Source organism: Pygocentrus nattereri, chromosome 24 (genome assembly GCF_015220715.1).
Source record: "Pygocentrus nattereri isolate fPygNat1 chromosome 24, fPygNat1.pri, whole genome shotgun sequence".
NCBI classification, from domain to species: Eukaryota; Metazoa; Chordata; class Actinopteri; order Characiformes; family Serrasalmidae; genus Pygocentrus; species Pygocentrus nattereri.
In genome coordinates, this window is record NC_051234.1 from 4,304,299 (window position 1) to 4,326,576 (window position 22,278).

Here is a 22,278-nt window from a genome sequence, read left to right on the forward strand (position 1 = left end):
GTAAATAATAACTTTCAGATAGATTCTTGTATTAAAACACACTCTAACTGAACACTTCAGCGATAGGCGGGATTTAAATATTTTACTCCGAATTTTCTGTGAACTTCACAAAATTAACCACAGCGCAAAGCATTACCAAAGTTAGCATTCATGCTAACGGCGGTATCATTGAGCACATCTTCAGCAACAGCATGTATCGTGTATTTCAGTGGTCTTTTTAACATGGCCTCGTACCCTCACCGCTTCCTCTTCAGGGAGTCCCTGATCTTAACTTTGATAACCTACTCTGCTAACTTCCTAATTGGCAAGCTATGGGCTAAACCAGACAACACAACACTTAAACCAGACAAAACAGTTATTTAAATTTGTGTATTTTACACTCCTTGTAGTGCCCTTTATGACTGTAACCATGAGCTATCATAGGTTCGTTTAATGCACGAGTGGGAAAGTGTGAGGTGTGAGCCAGAGTCCAGTACAGTTTGGTGATTTTACTGCTTTAGCCCACCAACCAAACCTGGTAATTCACCAATAAGTTGAATACGGTGTGTTTGAGCAGGACAATCACCAAAGTGTGCAGGAATCCAGTCCTGCTTTTAAGGAAAACTCCACTGATTTTTCAAAACTGCTGCATAATTAAATGGTTAAAAATGTAAACAAAGTCATTTGGAGTGATTTGGTGTGCTTCATTCTAGAGAAACTTCATTCTAGAGAAACTTGCTGAGTCAGAATTGCTTAAAGCGGTGGTGATAGGAACCAGGCGTCCACCTCTAAGGAAGTTATTGCATGAAAGGGTTATGAAAACTCATGATGTCTGAGACATTGATTTTAGTTTTGTGATAAAGCTTTTGGATTAAAAATGTATTTCAATTCGTTTATTTGAAACCATTCGTGGTGAAAGGATACGAGAGGGATGTTCTAAGGCAAAACAGTCCCCAAAGAAAACTTATTTTTCCTGATTTTCCTACTATTTTACCATCTCCAAAATTACATATAAACACTCAGAAGATGAGTAGGTTCACTGGTGGTTTTGAATAGTAAATAAAATTTGAGTTTTAGATATCAGGACCCCTGGTTTCTGTCACCACCACTGTGTAGAAATCTGAGTCTGTGAGTTTCTATACGAATGAACTATTTCACTTTAGTCCTGGGCTACCTCAGGTGCAGAGGTCTGGGAATAGAGGCACTCAAGAGGCAGAACTCACCATGATGATGTGACTTTGATAGTCTGAAAAGAAATCTCAAGCGAGATGGATGCAGTTTTTCAATGTATCTTAGATTTGAATGAGCTTTGAATATGTTCCAATGTGCTTGACATGTACAGTCGGTGAAATTCAGTCACTGCCAAGTTCTGGTGATGCGTAAAGCAGTGATTTAGTGTAAGTTGCATTGGAGTACGAGAAAAGCCACAGTTTTCCTACTCCTCCTATATGTCAACAGGGTCATCTGTTCTAGGCACGGAAGATGACCTCGCTGTCTCTCTGCGTTTTATGAACTTCGGTGCCAGTCCTCCTTCCTCGGATGAAGGCACACTGGACTCTGGGCTGTCCAGCTTTGTGGAGAACCCTCAGTATTTCTGCGGCATCATCAAAGACAAGGACATGTGTGAGTAGGAAGCAAACTAAAAGGATTTCAGATCCAATTAGGGCTTAGTTTTCAAAGGTATTGTAACACTAAGATCATTGCAAGATGGTAACCTGAGTTTGACTGATTTGCAAGTCCCAGGGAATGCAGTGTAAAATGTTAAAACTGTTCTTGTATAATTCCAGTGCTGTGCCTTATAAGCCTTTTTTTGTTAAAAACTGAACAACGATTGAACATTCAAATTAAAAACAGCAGTTTTTTGGACCACGCCAAAGAAATTTATGTATTAACGTCACAAGCACAGGCTCGAAACAGAAAGTCCGGCTTGATGTTTAGGTCTCAGTTGCAAAATTAACATTATAAAAAAGGAAAGTTCTGGTCCTAAAATTTGATTGGCTGAGCCACGTTCACAGCCATTGTAAAATACACGATGTACGCAAACCTGCAACCGCTCTTGCTGCTCACATTGACCTCCATGTACTGAGAAATTAACCTCATATATATCCAATATCACAGGCTTGAATTATTCATGATATGATTTACTGTAAAACTGCAATATAAATCTCTAAAGAATGCCACTTGAATGTCTTACATGCTTTAAATGTCTATGTTTCAGTCAGAAGTAGCATCAAAGCCAGGCTGAATCCCAAACAGCTCTGTATCACTGCCAAACAGTGTATCATTTATTGAGTATGAATATGGTTGAGTCCCAAATGACTATTCCTTAGATGCACCGTCGTGCTGCAGGATCTAGTATTTAAATGTAGGGAGATTTGACTGAGTGAAGGGGTACAGGGGTCTGCACCCGGAAGTTGCACATAGAAGTTAAACATCGCAACGGCTGTCCAGCGCCTACCTAATCACCCCGATGCTGGAGCATCCCAGCTTGTTCGAAGCTCCATACACTGAGGAGCACATTGCACGTTGTTTCGTTCAGATGGCTTCGCCCTAGCGAGAGTTATTACAGAATATTCGGGGCCTCTTTCAAGTGAATCTCCCTGTATATTCATTGAATATGCACTGATTGGTGACCAAACGTTTTTCTCCTCATTCAGCAGTTCATGGTTGCTGCATTTATTTTTCAGAATACTTGTTTTGTCGATTATTATTAATAATCACTTAAATTAATTTCTGAAAAAATGTGTGTTTTATTATATTTTATGTTGGCTACCATTTTTAAAAGCAATAGGCCACTTGAGGCCGTGCATTACTGTGATTATATCACGGGAAGGCAGTTTTAGGCACTCTGCTTCATGTCTTGCCTAAGAAAACCTTTCCTGTGATACAGCCACAGTAATGCATGGGCTCTTGTGGCTTATTGGTTTATTAGGCGAATGCAGATGTGATGACAGTGGCGGATAATTCACTTCACCTGCTGTGCCTCTCAAACAGTAAATGCCACAGTCTGTAATGTCTAAGCCTATATGTATGAACATACCGATGCTGAATGAGAGTATTAGAGGGTCCGCCAACAGATAACCCACATTCACATTGCTTCATTTATTTCATTTCCAGGCAAAACCACCATTTCAAGTTCAATGTTATTCATTTTCCAGGAGGAATTTCTGAGGAGATTAAATATGGGACAATTTGCTTGCATAAGGAAGTGAAAAAATTGAAGTTAAGAAAACTTTAGTTAAAGATGAAGAGAAAATACGACTCCTAATAACCACTATGAAAAGAAACTGAACACTATGGGTCTGAAAGCATGTGTAGCTGGTAAGAAGCCCGTTCTGAGAACAGGAAATAGGCAAGAAAAGGCTAAAACTTTTAAACTTTGGAGACGTGGAAAAATATCTCTTTGAAAAACTGAAAGCAGGTCTCCTGAAAAGAATTGAATTGGATTGAAGGCCAAATACTGAAAAAATACATGAAGATGTGAAAAAAATGAATAACCTGTACTTAATGGCTGTTTTGACTGGGAATTCAAAGTGACGTAAGTATAGTCTCTGACTGTACGTACAGTGCAAAATCCCAATTATAGATTCCCTGGGGCTTGAAGATAATAGGGTTCAAATTTTAAAACACTGTAAATAATCAAACTATGCTAAATATAAACCATCAAATGCTTTGGAGATACAGGACACCAGGTTAGTTTTGAATGAAGATGAAAGGTATTGGATCACTTTATACTGGAGATGATACGCCCTTTGATGGAAGGAATGACCATGGCTGTTTCAGGTGTGCAGCACATTAAGAGACAGGACATCATGCTGAAGTGGGAGTTGGGAGAGGGAGCCTTTGGCAAGGTTTACCTGGCTGAGTGCGCCAATCTCTGTCCGGATACAGACAAGATGCTGGTGGCCATTAAGGTAGAGTCCACAAGTTAGTCGTAATCTACACACCGTCCAAGATGGTATTTGCGATGTACACCAACTATACAAGCCAGCTGACATAGCTACCAGCTACCTCACACATGAAGTGCGGTAAAAGTTCTTATGCATTGGGTTACCTACAGATTTAAACAGGCTCAGGTTTGGCACGGAAAATATTAAATGGGAAATTCCATGGTTATTCCAAAATTTTAGCATTATTCAGTTGTTGAGACATAAGTCATTCAGAGTGGTTTGATGTGAAATGATGAAATGTAGAAAAACGTACTGAAACAAATGCCTTTACAATGATGTTGGTAGGAACCATGGGTTGCCATGACTACAACACAAATATAGACATTTTATTTACTATCCAAAATGGACAGTGAACCAACACATGTCTTCCGAGTTTTACACGCAGTGTTAATGATAGCATAGTGTTAAATCTGAAATCTTTTTCTGGGGAATATTTTGCCTCACAACACGCTGCATGTATCTCTCCACCATGAATGGTTTGTAAAATATTGTAGCGTTTAAAGCTATTAAAGACGTTAAAATAAGTTGCTGTGCTTTATTAACAGCTGTAAAGAAAAAGAAAAGAAAGCAAGGCCTTGGGCTAACAGCCAGCTCTAACATTAACTAATGTCTGCACCTCATCTGAGCCCAGACTGACTAGTTCCTTCTGTTGTATGGGCATACAGTGAAGAAAGACGAGCCCCACCTTCACAATAAGAGTCTTTGTCCAAATAATCCCGGAGAATAAATGCTGGAGAGCAATAACCCAGAATTAACACGCAGAACATTTGTTGGACTTGCTTCAATATGTTTTTTAATTCTAAAAAAAAACTATCATAAAACTTGGTCTCAGGCATCACTAAACATCATTAAAACTATTCCACATAACTTTCTGTGAGGGAACTTTTAAACGTGGACGTCTGGTTACTATCGCCGCCACTGTGAACAGTTCTGACCTGGTCAGTTTCTATAGAACAGGGCATTTACACCAAACCACTCTGAATGATTTTGTTGACATGTTTTTGATTTAATTATGCAGAAATGTGGACATATTATTGGAACCCCCCTGTTATGACCTCATGCAGCACAAAATATTACTTAATAATAATAACTAAATAATAATAATAATAGATAATAAAGACATATAAATGCCTCTCAAGAAATAAGCCTTCACCAGACAACAAATGTTCTTGACCAATGGCTAAAAAAAACAAACAAAAAAAACAGTTATCCAGTTGTGCACTTCCAACATTTCATACAGCTTAACTTCACTGTGTTTTCTGGCCAGACGCTGAAGGACGCCAACGAGTCAACTCGTCAGGATTTCCAGCGAGAGGCCGAACTCCTGACCGTTCTCCAGCACGAGCACATTGTCCGCTTCTACGGAGTGTGTACGGATGGAGAGCCTCTCGCTATGGTGTTTGAGTACATGAGGCACGGTGACCTCAACCGCTTCCTCAGGTCAGTCTCGAGAAGTTCCGTTCACTCAGCGATGGATGTCGCTTGGCTATAACACTGTAGCATTCAGCTAAACTGAAAGAGACAGCTTTTGCACAAGTTGTGGTGCTTTGTTTTCCAGCTGTTCTCGGCCGCAGCCACGCCGCACGACAGTTCACTCTCTGATTCAGCTCACGTCTGAACAACACGCACAATGGGCGACAGTTCCCAGCACCACCCCCCAAAATAGTCCATGGCAAACAAACAAAGTGAAATAAATGTTAAAGAACACTTAAAATGTAAAAACATTTCTTGGACATGCTACAGTGGTTTTCTTGAACAGATGATCAAAAGCACATTTACGTATGAGCGAGAACGTCCCAGTGTAATATGGAATAATGCCATTACAGCATACTCCCTACATGACTATGGGCAGTTCTGGCCAGTTTTGGTGGCAGTTAGTGTTCTCATAGCATGTTCAGCATGTCCAATGAGCTTGTGTTATAAGCACCATTATGTCACATTGTCAATGGACTTTTATATTTTCTCCATTAGTTTTGTTTGCATCTAGATCATTTTCATCTTTCCAGTACTTTGACACATTGCCAACATTAAAAACGCGAACAAGCTAGATTTAAGCTGGCTCTTCAAACGAAAGCAAGATTACATACAATAACGTTATTGGCATTTTTATGTACCAAAGACAGTCATAATTCATTTCTCTCTTTATCCATTACAATAAAACAGGCTGTTTTTGTTACTATGCCTTTTAGACTGACATATACGAGCTGGACTGCTGCAGGCTGAACAGATGGATATATGTAAATGGGATAGTTTTTATGACATTACAGAAGCAATTGGTTCAAAACAGGCTGCTTTTGCAACTCAGTTTCTGTAAATGAACTGTACGGACTGGGGAGTAATTGGTAGGTTTTGCAGATTTCTGGTACCAGAATTCTGGTAGGTTAGCAGAATTTATGTACTACATCAAAATCTTTTATTTCAAAAATGAGGAAGATTCAGTTTTGAACAATATGGCCCCTTATTAAAGGATGTTCGGCAGTAGTTCCCCCTAATTACACTGCTGGCTATAATCTCTGTCTTTCGGTCTAATGAGACGCTGTAGATCTGCTGCCCCAGAACAAACTATGCAGGCAGTGTGATTGGCTGTTCAACTATCAGTTTATTGAAATGATCACTTTAGATTAAGGCTCCCTAATAGAAAGGTAGGCCTGGTGGTTCCACAGTGGCGCGAATGTCTATTGTTCAGTCCCTGGTGACTCTACAGCAATCTATGGCCAAGAGTCCGAGAGAGCGCAATTGGTCTTGCTCTCTCTGGGTGGGTAGGGTGGCCCACTCTCTCCCCTCATCACTTCACTCCATTCTAGCTAGTTTTGGCATTAGCATTCTCCTCCAAACATTTTGAGCTCTCCAGTGAGGTTGCAAAACCAGCCGTTTGAAAGGTGGCACTTCACATGATTTGTGTGCTAGCCTTCAGCCTCCTAGTGCTGGTAGCATTGTGTGATTATGGGTGACCTAACTAGTGTGTTTAACTGGACATGGCTAAATTGGAGAGAAAACTGGGGGTAAACTGCCAAAAAAGTAGGTCTGGCCTAAAAAAGCACTTAACTGACTTTAAATACTTCTTCTCAAAACCCTCAATAATATATCAAAACATATCCAATAAGCAGCAGCAAGGCATGTAACCTACCAAGCAGAACTCAGATATGAATCACTGTCCAATGACTCAGACTTTGGCTCAGAATTGAGCCTCATGACTTGGAAAGACTCAAGACCCAAAGTGGAAGAAACGCGCAGAGGCTTCTGACCACAGTCAGGGCTCCACACAGCTGCTAACTCTTCAGGTGAACGGAATGTTCCTTGCCATGAATTTGATAAACAGCTGCATCGTTGAACGTGTGTTACTGTGTTTATGCTCGTATTTTATGTTGTAAGACAAGTGAAGTGTTAGAGCTTAAGTTCACCTCCATAAGCTAGAAACAAGCAGTCAGGCCCCGGGATGTAATTGCATTTTGATCTTAAATTAGATGAAGAATGCATACTGACTTGTTTAGGACTTGGGACTTGCTTGTATTGTCTCAGAACTTGAATTGAGACTCGATTGTTTTGACTTGGGGCTTGTCTCTGGACTCTTGGGAGTGTCAAGACCTGAGACTTAGGCCCAAACCCATTGGACCCCTCGCCCCTACCACTTAGCCCTGAGCCCTCTGTTTTGCGTGTTCACAGCTAGGGGTAAAGTATCCTGATTTCTGTTGAGATAGAGGGGTTGGGCGAAATGTTAGGGCTACTTGACCCTCCAGAGGGTTTTCAGAGACACACTCCAAACAGAGTGTGGAAAAAATAAAAGAGGAATAAAAGAAAAAAGGGCGAGATGGCTACAAAGAGACCAAAGAAACCCACAAATGTGAGAATTTTCTCTGTTAAAAAGTATAATAACCACTGCATTATCTTAGTTTAATGATGTTTCAGTGTATTTTGGTCCTTTTCCAGTGGTGGACAGTAACTGAGTAAATGTAATTGGTTTCTGTACTTTAGTATTTTTGGTGTATCTGTACTGAAGTTTCTCCGTTCTGGGCGACTTTTTCCTTTCACTCCACTACATTTCAGAGTCTAATATCCGACTTTTTCCTCCTACATTTTGAGAAATCTGTGGTTCCTTTTGGTTTCTGTGTGTATAAAAACGTAACATGTCAAAACGAAAGAAGCGCAAAGCCAGAGCACCAATCAGGGCCCAGCGGTCACTTTGTTTAGAGCTGGTTTTGACCTGTTGGTCATACCGACCCAGTGCAGCACGCGGTTCAACGTCAGCGCAGCAGCGTAAAACTTTGGGAGAGTCTGTTCAACATAAATGATGAACTAACCTAACTTTGTGTAAATAGAGCTCAATATAGAAATATGTCCACATATGCAGTCGAGACTGACGCGGCTTTTTTCTGAATTTCTACAAACACCATTTCATTTTATAGTAAATGAGTTTGGGCTGGTTTATGTTTATGAACAGACGCCTACAGATCAACATAGTAAAGGAGCTCATCTGTGATCCTGAGTTTAAAGCCAGTTTTCATTAAACTTAAACTTGGAACTAAGTTGCATTAAGTTAATTACTCTTTTAGTACTTTTACTTTTGATACTTTACATTTGAAAGTAAATAGTTTAGTACTTTTACTCAAGTGGAGGTCTAAAGGGAGGAACTTCTACTTTTACTGGAGGAATATTTTACCTTGAGTGTCTCAACTTTAACTCAAGTACATAGTTTGTGTACTTCATCCACCACTGTCCTTTTCCTCATAACAAGCTTAAAAAATTGTTAATAGTTAAAATAAGAATTTGAACCTGTTTAACCTGTTACTTACAACTTAGTGACTTGTTCCCATCTCTGCTCCATGGTACGTCAGCATATTATCGCAAATATAAGCATTTTTTATTATCTGCTGATTTAAAGTGTTCCAGCATGTGAATACTGCAGCATCTCTGCTCTTTCAGCTTTAAGGGTCATGTGAAGTGGTGCCGTGTGTTGCGATCTGATGTGAGGTGATGTGGATGTCAGGCATGAATTTAGGTTCCCAGCCCTGTGAAGTATCTCTCTACGCAGCAGCCTAGTCTGTGGTAAAGGCAGCCTCGCCTCAGGCCAGTGCAGTGGCTCAGGGTCATGTGTAAATGCACATTCTGATGCACCCACAAAATGATATGAGGGTTTTTAATTTAAGGCCACATTGAAGTACCATAGGCTTGAGTCAAAAAGTCACAGGCACAACCCACTGCCTCACCTTACAAACCACACGGTACAGCAGTGCTGTCGAGCGGTCAGGACACTGGCCATGCTAAAAGTCTTAATGCATCCTGGGGTTTAAAAACCCACAAAATCATTTGTTCTTTTCTAATGCATTGGCATATCGAACAGTGCACTCAGTCCTCTTACAATCTTGATAGACAGTGCACAATATTCTTTGACCAATTTCACTGATCTTCTGCGTCCAACTGAATTGCTGCACGCCTTATGGAATATAAAGCCATTAGCGAGTGCGCTAATAGACTTGAAGTACTGTAGATGATTAGTTAAAGCGGACAAAGCCTCCGTCAAAGGCGCACGTCAAAAGAACTTTTTAGTGCTGCCTATTAAAATATATTGGCATTGTGTCTGCCACGTTTTCAGAGTTTCTTCAGAACACCTTTCACAAAGAAATCATGGCAGTAGCGCAGTTTGGATTGCCAACTAATGAGTTAATCAGAAATGTTCAGACAGTTAATCCCGCATCTATTCTTAAGCTCAACTGTTCAGAAGCTTTTATATGAGTTAGATTTTGCAGATTTCTGCAGATTTTGTAATGGCAAGATCCTACGGCTTCACGGGTTCACAGCCCAACAGTAGCGAATGCCACGATACTACTTTTCTTTTCTAGTACTGATACTGAAAGAACTGCGTATCAGCTCACACTGATTAGCCCTGTAGTTACGAGAGTGCAAGTTCAATCCCTGATGATGCCACATCCACCCGTCCCAAAGAGCACTGCCCTCGCTCTCTCTGGGTTAAAGGTCTGCACTACAACATCTTGCAGCGCGGGACAAATTTTCAGTGTTGTGCATGGGAGCAGGCAGGAATCAAGCCCACTGCAGGCATGAAGAGGAATCCTGCAAATTCACGACTGGCCCAAATAAAGTACAGCTGTCCCTAAATCATATGGATCGGAACAAAACCTCATATCTCCAAAACTGTAACTTTACATACTTTTAATGTAAGTCAATGGAACCAGACTTTTTTCTAAGTCATTTCAGGTTATTTTGGTCTTTTGGTCCGTTCATCAGAGAATTTACACACAACATAAAGGGCAACAAGCATTACGTAAAAGACTGAAAAATGGAGATACGAGGTTTTGATCTGACAGCAGCGATATAGTCAATATAAAATGATAACAGTAAAACAGTTAAAGTCTTCCTAAAGCGATCAGGTGAACAACATTCTCAAAGCTTACAAAGATGGTGGAGCCCTCTGATGGCTGCAGCTACCAAGCAGAGGAAAACACCAAAAATGACCACTCTGTGGCTTAATAAATATTAAATGCTGGGAATAAATGCCGTTTGGTGAAGTTACTTCACAGTTAGCCTGATGACCATGACTACCATGTTATTGTAGCAGGGAATAATGTATGTGTGACGATTTGTGATGTATGCCTGATACTGGATGTCAGTTTGCCTTGCGTAAGCAAGAGCGAGCCAAAATGTTTTGATTGCGGCCGGGAGCGGGATAAATGACTCCGATTTTCTGCAGAAGAGGGATGAAATCTTGCGGGAGCGGAACTGAAAAACAACTACCACTAAGACCTCTACTCTGAGTATGTTGGATGGCTCTCCATGTCACTCAGCACAAGTCTGTTAGGAGGAAGGAAGCTCATGCTAGCCTTCACCTTCCCAGCTTGGTAGCATCATGTAACACTTCTCCTTTAGCCTGAAATGTACACTCACCAGCAACTTCAGTTGCTTGTTAACACAAATAGCTAATCAGCCAATCACAGGGCTGCAACTCAGTGCATTTAGGCATGTAGAGGTGGTCAAGACAACCTGCTGAAGTGCAGACCGAGCATCAGAACGGGGAAGAAAGGGGATTTAAGTGGCTTTGAACGTGGCGTGGTTGTTGGTGCCAGACGGGCTGGTCTGAGTATTTCAGAAACTGCTGATCTGCTGGGATTTTCACGCTCAACCATCTCTAGGGTTTACAGAGAACAGTCAGAAAAAGAGGAAATATCCAGTGAGCGGTCAGTTGTGTGGACGAAAATGCCTTGTTGATGTTAGGGGTCAGAGGAGAATGGGCAGTCTGGGTCCAGATGATAGAAAGACAACAGGAACTCAAATAACCAACCAGAATCTCTGAGGAACGTTTCCAACACCTTGTTGAAAGTCTGCCACGAAGAATTAAGACAGTTCTGAAGGCAAAAGGGGGTCCAACCTTTTACTAGCAACTTTTACTGTTGTTTTCGCATGATCTTTACTTTGCTTTAGGTTATTTTGCACTACACGCAAAGTGATATTTCAGGCTGGATTTGTTACAGAATCAGATTCTTTTCCCCCTGATTTTTGATCCGCGTTTTCTGTGAATCTTTGTCCAAAACCATTCCCCTATGTGTAGCCCACTGTATACTGAAGCTGTCCTCGTCTCTTAAAGATGATGAAAAGTTCTCCAAACTGTAAGCCTGCTGGACGATGTGAAAGGAGAGACCATATGTCCAGCAGAGTGGAGTCTCAGTGACATGTCCAGTGCGCAAGGAGCCGGTCCGCCAGGTGGTGGGGAGGCCAGATTGGGAGTGGAAATCACATTTCCAGTAGATAGTCTATGGATGGAGTCTCCAGTCTGAGCAGCAGCTGCTGCTCTCCTGCCACCTGCCTGATAAACTAATAGTAATCACACTGGGAACCTCTCAACAGCATGGAAAAAGCCAGCGAGTGACAGAGCGGATAGGCGCAAATATTAGGATGAATGGAGACGGGCTTTGCGCTCTGGAGCCTGCACATGACAAGAGTGACTTTATGACATTAGAGAATGGAAGCCAAAGTGGGGGATTGTTTGGGAAGAGCTTGTTTACTTCCTAAACTTGATGGATTGCGGTGTATGAATAGTCAGACGTTGCACGCATGGTCATAGTTGTGGTGAATCTGCCAGCTGATGGAGCGCTTCCTGGCTGACGTGGTTCCTCTGTGCCACTGCTGTTCAGGCTTGACAGTCAAACCATTCTCTGAACTTTCATTGCCTGCCCACTTCATTAAAAACCCCTTCCTTTTACTGGTATAAAGTTAAGACACTGTAGTCCATCTGTTGTTGCACAGTTTGTTATCCATCCTCTAGGCCTTCATCTATGGTCAGTTTGTGACCACAGGGCTATTCTGGGGAACTATAACAGACACAGTCTTTAACTGAACACCTACATAGTGGATCTATGAGGTAGGTAGAGCTCATAAAATGACCAAAGAGTGCTAAGACGTTCTAATAAAGTGGACAGTATGTGTACTCCCGTCAATAAAATCTTATACATGGTCATATGTGCAGTATATTGTATCATAAACAGATGCTGCAGGTTTTCCACCCTTACTTTAGGGCCGAATCCCATCTTTCTATTTTTACCCCTGCCCCTTGTTTTCGGATGCCATCTCACCTATTGGACCTGAGTTACAAGGCTTAGTTGTTGGCATCTTCCCTCAAAATGGGTCCCTCAAATAAAAACAGCATCTCTTCATTATCAGCTACTAGCGCTGCTCTGTAGACGACCCTGCCCGTCTGCAGTGACCGCAGAGGAGGGGAAAGTTCAGCTCCTCACTGCTGGGCTTTAGTTACATTTAGGGCCTTCAAAGAGGGGATGAGACAGTTGTTCATCACCCCCCAGTGCTTCAGTGATGTGATGCTGAAGTCAGCTGTTGTTCAAATTTTCCCATCCCACCTTAAATGGAACAGCAGTTTTGACACCTGAAGCACCAGAATGTAACTGCTGCACCGTTAAAGGTTGAAAGGGGAGATTTAGCTTGCCAGCTGCCGAGACATTAGCATACTATTAGCGATTTTTATGCTTGTTATGAAGAAAACGACCACAATACACTAAAATGACAATAAACTAACACCAGTGGTGGACAGTAACTGAGTAACTGAGTAAATGTAATTAGTTTCTGTACTTTAGTATTTTTGGTGTATCTGTACTGAAGTTTCTCCGTTCTGAGCGACTTTTTCCTTTCACTCCACTACATTTCAGAGTCTAATATCCGACTTTTTCCTCCTACATTTTGAGAAATCTGTGGTTCCTTTTGGTTTCTGTGTGTATAAAAACGTAACATGTCAAAACGAAAGAAGCGCAAAGCCAGAGCACCAATCAGGGCCCAGCGGTCACTTTGTTTAGAGCTGGTTTTGACCTGTTGGTCATACCGACCCAGTGCAGCACACGGTTCAACGTCAGCGCAGCAGCGTAAAACTTTGGGAGAGTCTGTTCAACATAAATGATGAACTAACCTAACTTTGTGTAAATAGAGCTCAATATAGAAATATGTCCACATATGCAGTCGAGACTGACGCGGCTTTTTTCTGAATTTCTACAAACACCATTTCATTTTATAGTAAATTAGTTTGGGCTGGTTTATGTTTATGAACAGAGGCCTACAGATCAACATAGTAAAGGAGCTCATCTGTGATCCTGAGTTTAAAGCCAGTTTTTATTCAACTTAAACTTGGAACCAAGTTGTAAATAATTCTGAAACTGAAACTTTGCTTGTGTGTAAAAAGTGATTTCAGAGCCACTCGGTTCTCCCTGATGGAAACTGTTTACCTTCAGTGTTTTGTGCTTCTGATCATTTTAATAGATGTCAGCGTCACTAATTAATGACGTTCTATTAAAAGACTGGTTTACCAAGAGAGACGCTGGAGGACTTTCACCTGAAATGAGTTCATGAAGCCAGTCTGGTTATAAAAATGATAACAGGACATCAGAGCCAGAATTCCTCTTTTAGTACTTTTACTTTATACTTAAGTACATTTGAAGGGAAATACTTTAGTACTTTTACTCAAGTGGAAGACTAAAGGGAGGAACTTCTACTTTTACTGGAGTGATATTTTACCTTGGGTATCTCAACTTTAACTCAAGTATATGGTTTGTGTACTTCGTCCACCTCTGCACAACACAATGGTTATCGTGATTTTTTAATGGAGAAAATACACTTGTGGGTTTTCTTCCATCCATCTTGCCGGTTTTACTTTTTTTCTCATAGCACTCCGTTTGGAGGCGCATGTAGCCCTAACACTTCACCCTGGCCCTCTATCTCAACAACAATCAGTACTCCTAGGCATTAATGCGCAAAACGGAGGGGTAAGGGCTAAGAGATAGGGGCAAGAGGTGAAATTAAATTGGGCCTAGGAGTCAGTGGCTAATCCTTGGTTAATTTCACACACTGATCATTTAACCCCTTCTACCCCTAAAGCAAACTTTAACCATCTCAGCATCTGTTGGAGACGTGCTCATTCACATCCTACAGTGGAGCCACAGTAGCACAGCAAGATTTTCAATTCAAAATGACGAATAGATGACGAATGTGAGAGACTCATCATTAAGAGGAAGACAACATGACATAACATGACAAACTCTAGTTATGGGTCACAATGCTCTTTATCCTCTCCTTGTGCGTATGCCAAAGTTTATTATTCATTACCTGATGGAATAGACTTTACAACACACCTTTATGTGTGTCTTAGCTGTACTTTATGGACAAATATCATACTGCTATGATCTTGGTTCTATTTATATTGTATAATCATAATTAACACCCTTTGAACCTCATAAATATCTGGATGCTCATAGTACACAATAACCAATTTCATAAGGAGGGGTCCGGTTAGATTGGCATTGCAAAGAGCCAATACCGCAGTACAGACAATTTATGGGCCTTTGGGCCTTAATCCAGGTGACCAGATCTGCTGAACTCCTCCTGTCCTCTTTGCACAGGGCTCATGGTCCAGATGCTCGGATCCTGGATGAGGTTAAGATGCCCCCGACGGGTCAGCTGACTCTGCCACAGATGCTCCAGATAGCAGCCCAGATTGCCTCGGGCATGGTGTATCTGGCCTCGCTCCACTTTGTGCACAGGGACCTAGCCACCAGGAACTGCCTGGTCGGGGAAGGTCTTGTGGTCAAGATTGGAGACTTTGGAATGTCCAGAGACATCTACAGCACTGATTACTACAGGGTTGGTTCAAATTGTTAGAAATATTTATTCCTGGCCAGAACTGGGTGAAATCTGTGTGTCATTGCTTTACAGAATCAGTCAAAAGTCTGGACTATTTTTTTATTTTTACAACTATTTTTACACAGTATAATGCAGTAGTGAGGATATCAAAATTATACAATTGCAGAGACAAATTTAGAATTTTTTTGAAGTGGCACCTCTTTGCCTCGCTGTGGTCTTGGCATTCTTTTACATTTTACGGCATTTGGCTGACGCTCTTATCCAGAGCGACTTATAATTTGATCAATTTACACAAGTGTTAGGAGTCTTGCCTAAGGACTCTTGGGCAGAGGTGTTACCCACTACATTATACCAACCACATTCTTTCAAAAAGCTTCATGAGGAGCCACCTAAGATGGAAAAATATATATGGTTTTTATACTACTTGCCAGATGCTCTCACCCAGAGCAACATAACAATGTAATGGGGGTAGGTGAATGTAGTGTTAGGAGTCTTGCCCAAGGACACTTATATAGCATGGTGTGCTTGTTATTATCCACTGCGCTATGCCAACCAGCTTAGGAATTATTATTAAACATTTAAGATTATGAAAAACATACATTTAATCAGCTGTCCTAACCTCCGACTGCTACTCTAGGTGGTTGGAAGCATCCTATAATATGGCATTTAAAACTCTGCATCTCTCTCTCTTTCTCTCCACCACTCTCTCTTTCTCAGGTTGGGGGCAGAACCATGTTACCTATTCGTTGGATGCCACCTGAAAGCATCATGTACAGAAAGTTCACCACAGAGAGTGATATCTGGAGCTTTGGGGTTGTACTTTGGGAAATCTTCACATATGGCAAACAGCCCTGGTACCAGTTGTCCAACAGTGAGGTACATAATAAACCTCATGGCCTACATAAACACCGGTCTTACAACATGCAAATATCTGCGAGGAAATGTAGTTTCTTTGTTTGTGCAAATTTCATATTGATAGCATCACAATAAAGACCTCAAAATTGTAGATATTAATCTATTTACACAATTGTTGAAAAGTGTTATTTACACTAGTGTTTAAAAATGGGTTATGATAGTTAGTCTTGTGCAACTTGATAGGTTTCAAATCATTTGTAGGAAACTGTAAATATGAAAAAAAGGCTAGATGTGTCCAGCGTGATGAACTGAGCTGTAGATCATTCTAAACTTACTGAGAAAGCTGTATAACAATGAGAGTGAACAATAAGAGCTTTTGAACAGTGATGCTGTAATGTGGAGCGATGAGGCGACGGACACATGTGCGGAGACAAGTGAGGTTTATTATGGGCAAATCCAAAATCAGGGTCATGACAGTCCATGTTCAAATGGTCAATAGGGAGAGCAGGAGGGACAGACATGACAAAATGAACACAGAACTCCAAACAGACCAGAAATAAACAAAACTCTTCAGACAATACGTACACGTCGAACAGTACATCCAACAGAACGCACAAACAAATAAAGACAAGCAAACACAGGGTTTAAATACAAACCAGGACAACAAGGGACAGGTGGGAAACAGGTGGAAACAATCAGGGGTGGAGCCATGAATGAGCACATGGACAGGACTGGGAGGGGCCACTCGTGACATATGCTCAAATCTCAAGGAACATAACAAACTGTAAATAGATCATCTCTATTATTTGTCATTGAGAACTTTTTGTTATCTGAACAATGTCTAAAATACTGCAGAGAATTGTATTAAATACCCTTTGATTACTAGTTTCTGATATTTAAATCTACAGTTTTAAATATTAGTGCTGTACACAGAAAATCCCAAAAACATGCGGCCTGAATCTGAGTTTGAATCAAAACTGTATGTATCCCTGAATTCTGTCTAAACCCTACTTTGGCCGAACAAAATTTTGTCTGAACCAAATGTAGCCCAGCATGTTTTGATCTAGACCTGAATATTGCCCAAACATATTATGTCTGAACTCAACTATAGCCCAACAAAATTGTATTGGAACCCACCGCTGTAGCTCAGCAAAATTGTCTGAACTTGACCGTATCTTGACAGAAGTCTGCCTCAACCTGAATCTAGCTCAATTATATTCTGAACCCAAATATAGTTTGATGAAATTCCATCTGAATCTGAATATAGTTTCATTTTGAATCCAAATACAGCTCAATAAAATTTTGTCTATACTCAAATATAGCTCCCTAAAATTCCATCTGAAACCGAATACACCTCGATAAAATTCTGAACCCCTTCCCCTGTCTCCAGCCTTACTTTTACTTCTTGATGACTCTAATTTGACGCTTACTGTACAACAAAGAAAAGTCATGATGGCGGCCTTAACTGTGGCCAAGAAATCAATCATGAAAGGCTGGTCTCAGTCTCGCCTTTCTTTATCTCAGTTATGGAGTGGATATTTTCTGGATATTCTTATTGTAGAACGGGCAACTGTCAGATTCCACAATGCCCAGGCAGCAACGATTCGCTTTTGGACTGAGGCCATTCATTATGTTAAGACTCTCTAATCATAGACATCTTGCTTTTGTAGAATGTGTATAAATGTGTATAAATATACCCTGACAAAATTCTGTTTTAGTCCGATTGTAGCCAGATAACCATAGCGACAATTACAGCTGTCACCACATCATTTATTAGCAATTATCAAATTTTAATAAAGCCTAAATATCAGTTTAACTACATGAATAAATAGGTTTTATTAAATTAGATCAATCACTGCCTTTGAATAACTTTCCAGTGATTTTTGCTGTGGATAATCTACACAATGCATCATTTTCACGCTTGTCTTGTAGCCCTTGGTGGACCTTGCTGCAGTAACATGAGTGACTACAGCATGCTACATTAGAAAAAATAAGAAATATGAGTAAGAAGAAGAATAGCATGGTTTAAAGGTGGGAGCTCAGTCTAAACTTGAGAAATCTCTGAAAAATGATGTTGAATTTGGGTTTGGGGAATATTCTGTAGAACTGTGTTGAAACAACGCACAAAGCAACACTCTGACAGTGATGTAAGCTGTAAACATTCTCTTTGAAAGAGATCAGTCTGTGCTTTCATGCACTTATGATAGAGGGATCAATAGATTTATAGGTACTATAAGTGGTCCAGACTTTTCAGATTAAGGACCGAGAAGTGGACTCTGGGTGTGACCGCAACTGCGCCATTAAGGGAGAGAAGCCTCTCCTCTTTCAAGAGCAGGGTAGATCACTTTTCCTATCTACTCGATTTTAACCCGATTAGGCCTCATCTTCGCCCTGGGCCGACGTTGTTTAACCTCGTTAACCTAATCCTCACTGGCTTGTAATGGACAGGGCTAATTATGGGCAGACTAATTGTATAGGTCATAGACAGATTGACCATGACTCCTCCTGGCGTTGGAAAGGCTGGGAGAATTTTGGAAAGGGTCAATGTGAATCTTTGTTAATTCATGAGAGTGATTGATAGGCCATTTCAGCATGATGTAGTGAAGCAATGACAGCAGATTACTATACCATTCATTTAGGTGGAAGACAATGCCTACAGGGCCTGGAGTCACTGGCTGTTTAATGGATGACCGGTGGCCATGGAGAGAGAGCTTTCCTTATCAGTTCATGACAGTGATCAATGCACTAGTAGTGTCTGAGAAATACTCCAGCCTGTTAAACGATATTCCATAGGGCGGTGTCCATTTGAACTCTTATACACAAAAGAATATTCCGGAGTTTATCAAGCTAATCTGCAGCACACAGTCGATTACCACAGACAGCACTTTCAGTGTGTTACACTGTCTCAGCATCTGTCCATTGGCTTCCATTATAAGTGGGTTTATGTTCTTTTTCTTAAAAATAGGGAAGTTACTGCCCACTTTTACTGTCCAATATAACACTGACCAGTTGTACAATTAAAAACACCACCTTGTTTCTACACTCATTTTATCAGCTCCACTTACTATATAGGTTCACTTTGTAGTTCTACAGTTTCAGACAGTAGTCCAGCTGTTTCTCTGATACTTTGTTACCCTGTTCTTCAGTGGTCAGGACCCCCATGGACCCTCACAGAGCAGGTACTATTTGGGTGGTGGATCATTCTCAGCACTGCAGTAACACTGACGTGGTGGTGGTGTGTTAGTGTGTGTTGCGCCAGTCTAAGTGGATCAGACACAGCAGTGCTGCTGGAGCTTTTAAACAGCTTAGTGTCACTGCTGGACCGAATAGTCCACCAACCAAAAATCTCCAGCCAACAGCGTCCTGTGACAATAGATGATCCTTCTTGAAACGAGGAAACCGATCTGCCAATGGAATAAGACACTTTCACTCGATAAAATGACTTAAAACATGTAGAAAATGTGAAGAAATAGGTTGAATAATCTTGGAATAATCTTACAACAATCTCATAATGAGATATTTTACATGTATCGACTACATTTAAGACCTTTTCACTATTTTTTGCAGTGAAAACTCCAGCAGCACTGTTGTGCCTGATCCACTCGTACCGACGAAACACACACTAACACACCACCACCACATCAGTTTTACAGCAGTGCTGAGAATGATCCATCACCCAAATGATACCTGCTCTGTGGTGGTCCTGTGGGGGTCCTGAACATTGAAGAACTGGGTAATAAAGTGTCAGAGAAACAGATGGACTGCAGTGTGTAATTGTAGAAGTATAAAGTGCTGATAAAATGGACAGAGTGTAGATTTAAGGAAGCAGTTTGAATATTATAGCTGATCTGTTTAGAGCTGATTAGGAATCAACAATAGAAAACTGAGCAGAAGACTACACTAAGGGTGTTAAAATGAACCCGGTGTAATCGCTTTGTTAGTGAGGTTCATCAGAGCAAGTGAGAACGCTGCCATCCGAGCTCTGGTGCAGACCAAGTTTCTGATCCTGTTTTGACATGAGCATGTGTTTTTTCATCAACTCCTAAGCTCTGAACTCGAACTGGCCATTGTTTATTCAAAAACTTCAACAGTAACACTTGTAAAAGACCTTAAACTATTACATGAATGCTTGAAATCTTTGAAACGTCCCCAGGTGCTCAGTCTTATTTAAACCTGCCTATTTGCTTCATCTAGACACCTGGCATCCTTTCTTTGCTGCACGTTCATTATAACCTATTCTCAACTTCTGAGCTGCTGAATTAACGTTGAGTATGTTGGCTGAACTGGAGCTGAAATGCAATGGGTGTGTTTGGTGACATGACTGGTGTGGAACTGTGTAGAACTGTGTAGAATTGAGGTGTAACCGCTGTCCCATAGACCGTTGTTGGGGTAGGAGAGTTGAAGCACATTATGTGGCAGTGTATGCTGGAGACTGTATTGCAGCGCACTCTGAAACAGGCTAATATTAATACACACTCACACACTCACACACACACACACACACACACACACACACACACACACACACACACACACACACACACACACACACACACACACACACACATCATCTAAACCGCTTATGGTCCTGGAGCCTATCCCAGCTGTCATTGGGCGGAAGGTTGCCAGTCCATCACAGGGCACTAATATTAATAGAAAATTAAAATACTTCTGAGGGCCAGACAGGATTGTGCCATGGGCCTGATGTGGCTTGTGGGCCTTGTGTTTGACACATAGGCTCTAATATCACCAAACAGATAAAATGACAAAACTTTAACTTGTGTGACTTTTGTTTACATCTTTTGGCTCTAGGTTAAATATGTCAGTATGAACACTAAGCGAACCAGAACTAAAACGCAACAACATTGGACTAAGAGAATCTTTTTGTCTTAGGATCTGACAGGTCAAGATAAGATTTTCCCCAAATTCGTTTTAGAGAAGCAAATCTTAATTTATGAATCTGAATGTATTTATGTCACAGCATCTTATTTCAAGTCACGAAATGTCAACTTGATTGAAGTCGACAATCAACTATCATGTCTGCTTCCTAGCAACCGACCATACACGCAATAAAGCAGTAAAGCTAGTTAGCCACACAGCTAACGTTAGCTAGCTTACCGTTACTGACGTGAAAAAGGGCCAAATGAAAACTGAAAGTTCAGAATATTGCGAGAGCGCTTTGTGGTGTTTATCAGACCGTCGCTGTTCCGCACTTTCAGTTTCAGTTTCCCAAATGCTTTAGTTAGCCGAGCGCGCTAACGTTCCTCCTAATAAACAGACACACGTTCAGCTCTGTCTCCTCATTATTCACCACCATCACTGTAATATTTTTTCTGACGAGTTTTTATCAACATGAGCACATAAAGTAACAACACTGGACGTTGAAGATCGTGTCTGCAGTGTCTGGGGTTTTTAAAACTCTGTTAAAAGCTCGAGTCAAAGCACCGTTTTCAGTGTAGATAAATGTAGCATCATTATGCCAGTTATAGTGAACTGTGCTGCCTGACCCTGCACAAAACAATAGAAAGTTAAAACAGAAGTTAAGATGCCTCTGGGTTTATTTTATTTTATTTATTTTATGAGTTTACTATATTTATTTATTTTAGGACCAAATTTAGGAGATTTCGTCTGGTTAGCTTGTTTCTGTAATACTGTTTTTGTTATCTGTAGTTAAGGCATAAGATTATGAACTTAACTGTTCTGTAATAGCTTCTGTCCTTAAATCAGTCCTAATTAAAGTTGTCATGGTGACTAAACAGAAAATATTTCAGACTTGAGTTTCTGTAATACGGCCCCTGAGCTTCAAGGATAAGCACACTCTAAGAAAAATTAACTAGAAAAGCAGAATAACTAGAAACTAAACTGGAAACAACCAGAACCACCATTCAGTGGTTAAAACAAAACCAGCACAACACAACCACACAACAAAGCCAAGCAAACAACAAGACAAAGGCATGAGGTATATACAAACCCAATTTCAAAGAAGTTGGGATGCTGTGTAAAATGTAAATAAATGTGAATAAAAACTGAATGTAATGGTTTGTAAATCTCATAGATATTTTATTCACATTAGAAGCTAGAACACATATCAGATGTTGAAAGTGAGCCATTTTACCATTTCATGAAAAACACTGACTCATTTAGAACTTGATGGCAGCAACGCATCTCAAAAAAGTTGGGACAAGGGCAACAAAAGGCTGGAAAAGTAAGTGGTACTAATAAAAAAAAAAAGCTGGAGGAGCAATTTGCAACTAACTCAAAGGACTGGGTATAAAAAGAGCATTTTAGAGAGGCAGAGTCTCTCAGAAAAAAAGATGGGCGGAGGTTCACCGATCTGCAAAAAAAATGC

At 40.7% G+C, this 22,278-nt stretch overlaps 1 protein-coding gene across 3 annotated transcripts in view; it reads left to right on the forward strand.

Moving 5' to 3' along the window:
- The window catches only part of ntrk1 (neurotrophic tyrosine kinase, receptor, type 1), a 61,888-nt gene that overhangs the window by 35,459 nt on the left and 4,151 nt on the right, over positions 1–22,278 (forward strand). For 2 of the 3 annotated variants that reach the window (XM_017708743.2, XM_037534044.1), the window contains exons 12-16: positions 1,438–1,602; positions 3,763–3,893; positions 5,197–5,369; positions 14,834–15,074; positions 15,792–15,950. In XM_017708743.2, coding sequence (XP_017564232.1) covers positions 1,438–1,602; positions 3,763–3,893; positions 5,197–5,369; positions 14,834–15,074; positions 15,792–15,950 — 869 coding nt within the window. The remainder of the gene's footprint in view (positions 1–1,437; positions 1,603–3,762; positions 3,894–5,196; positions 5,370–14,833; positions 15,075–15,791; positions 15,951–22,278) is intronic. The other variant, XM_037534045.1, reaches the window with a different exon arrangement.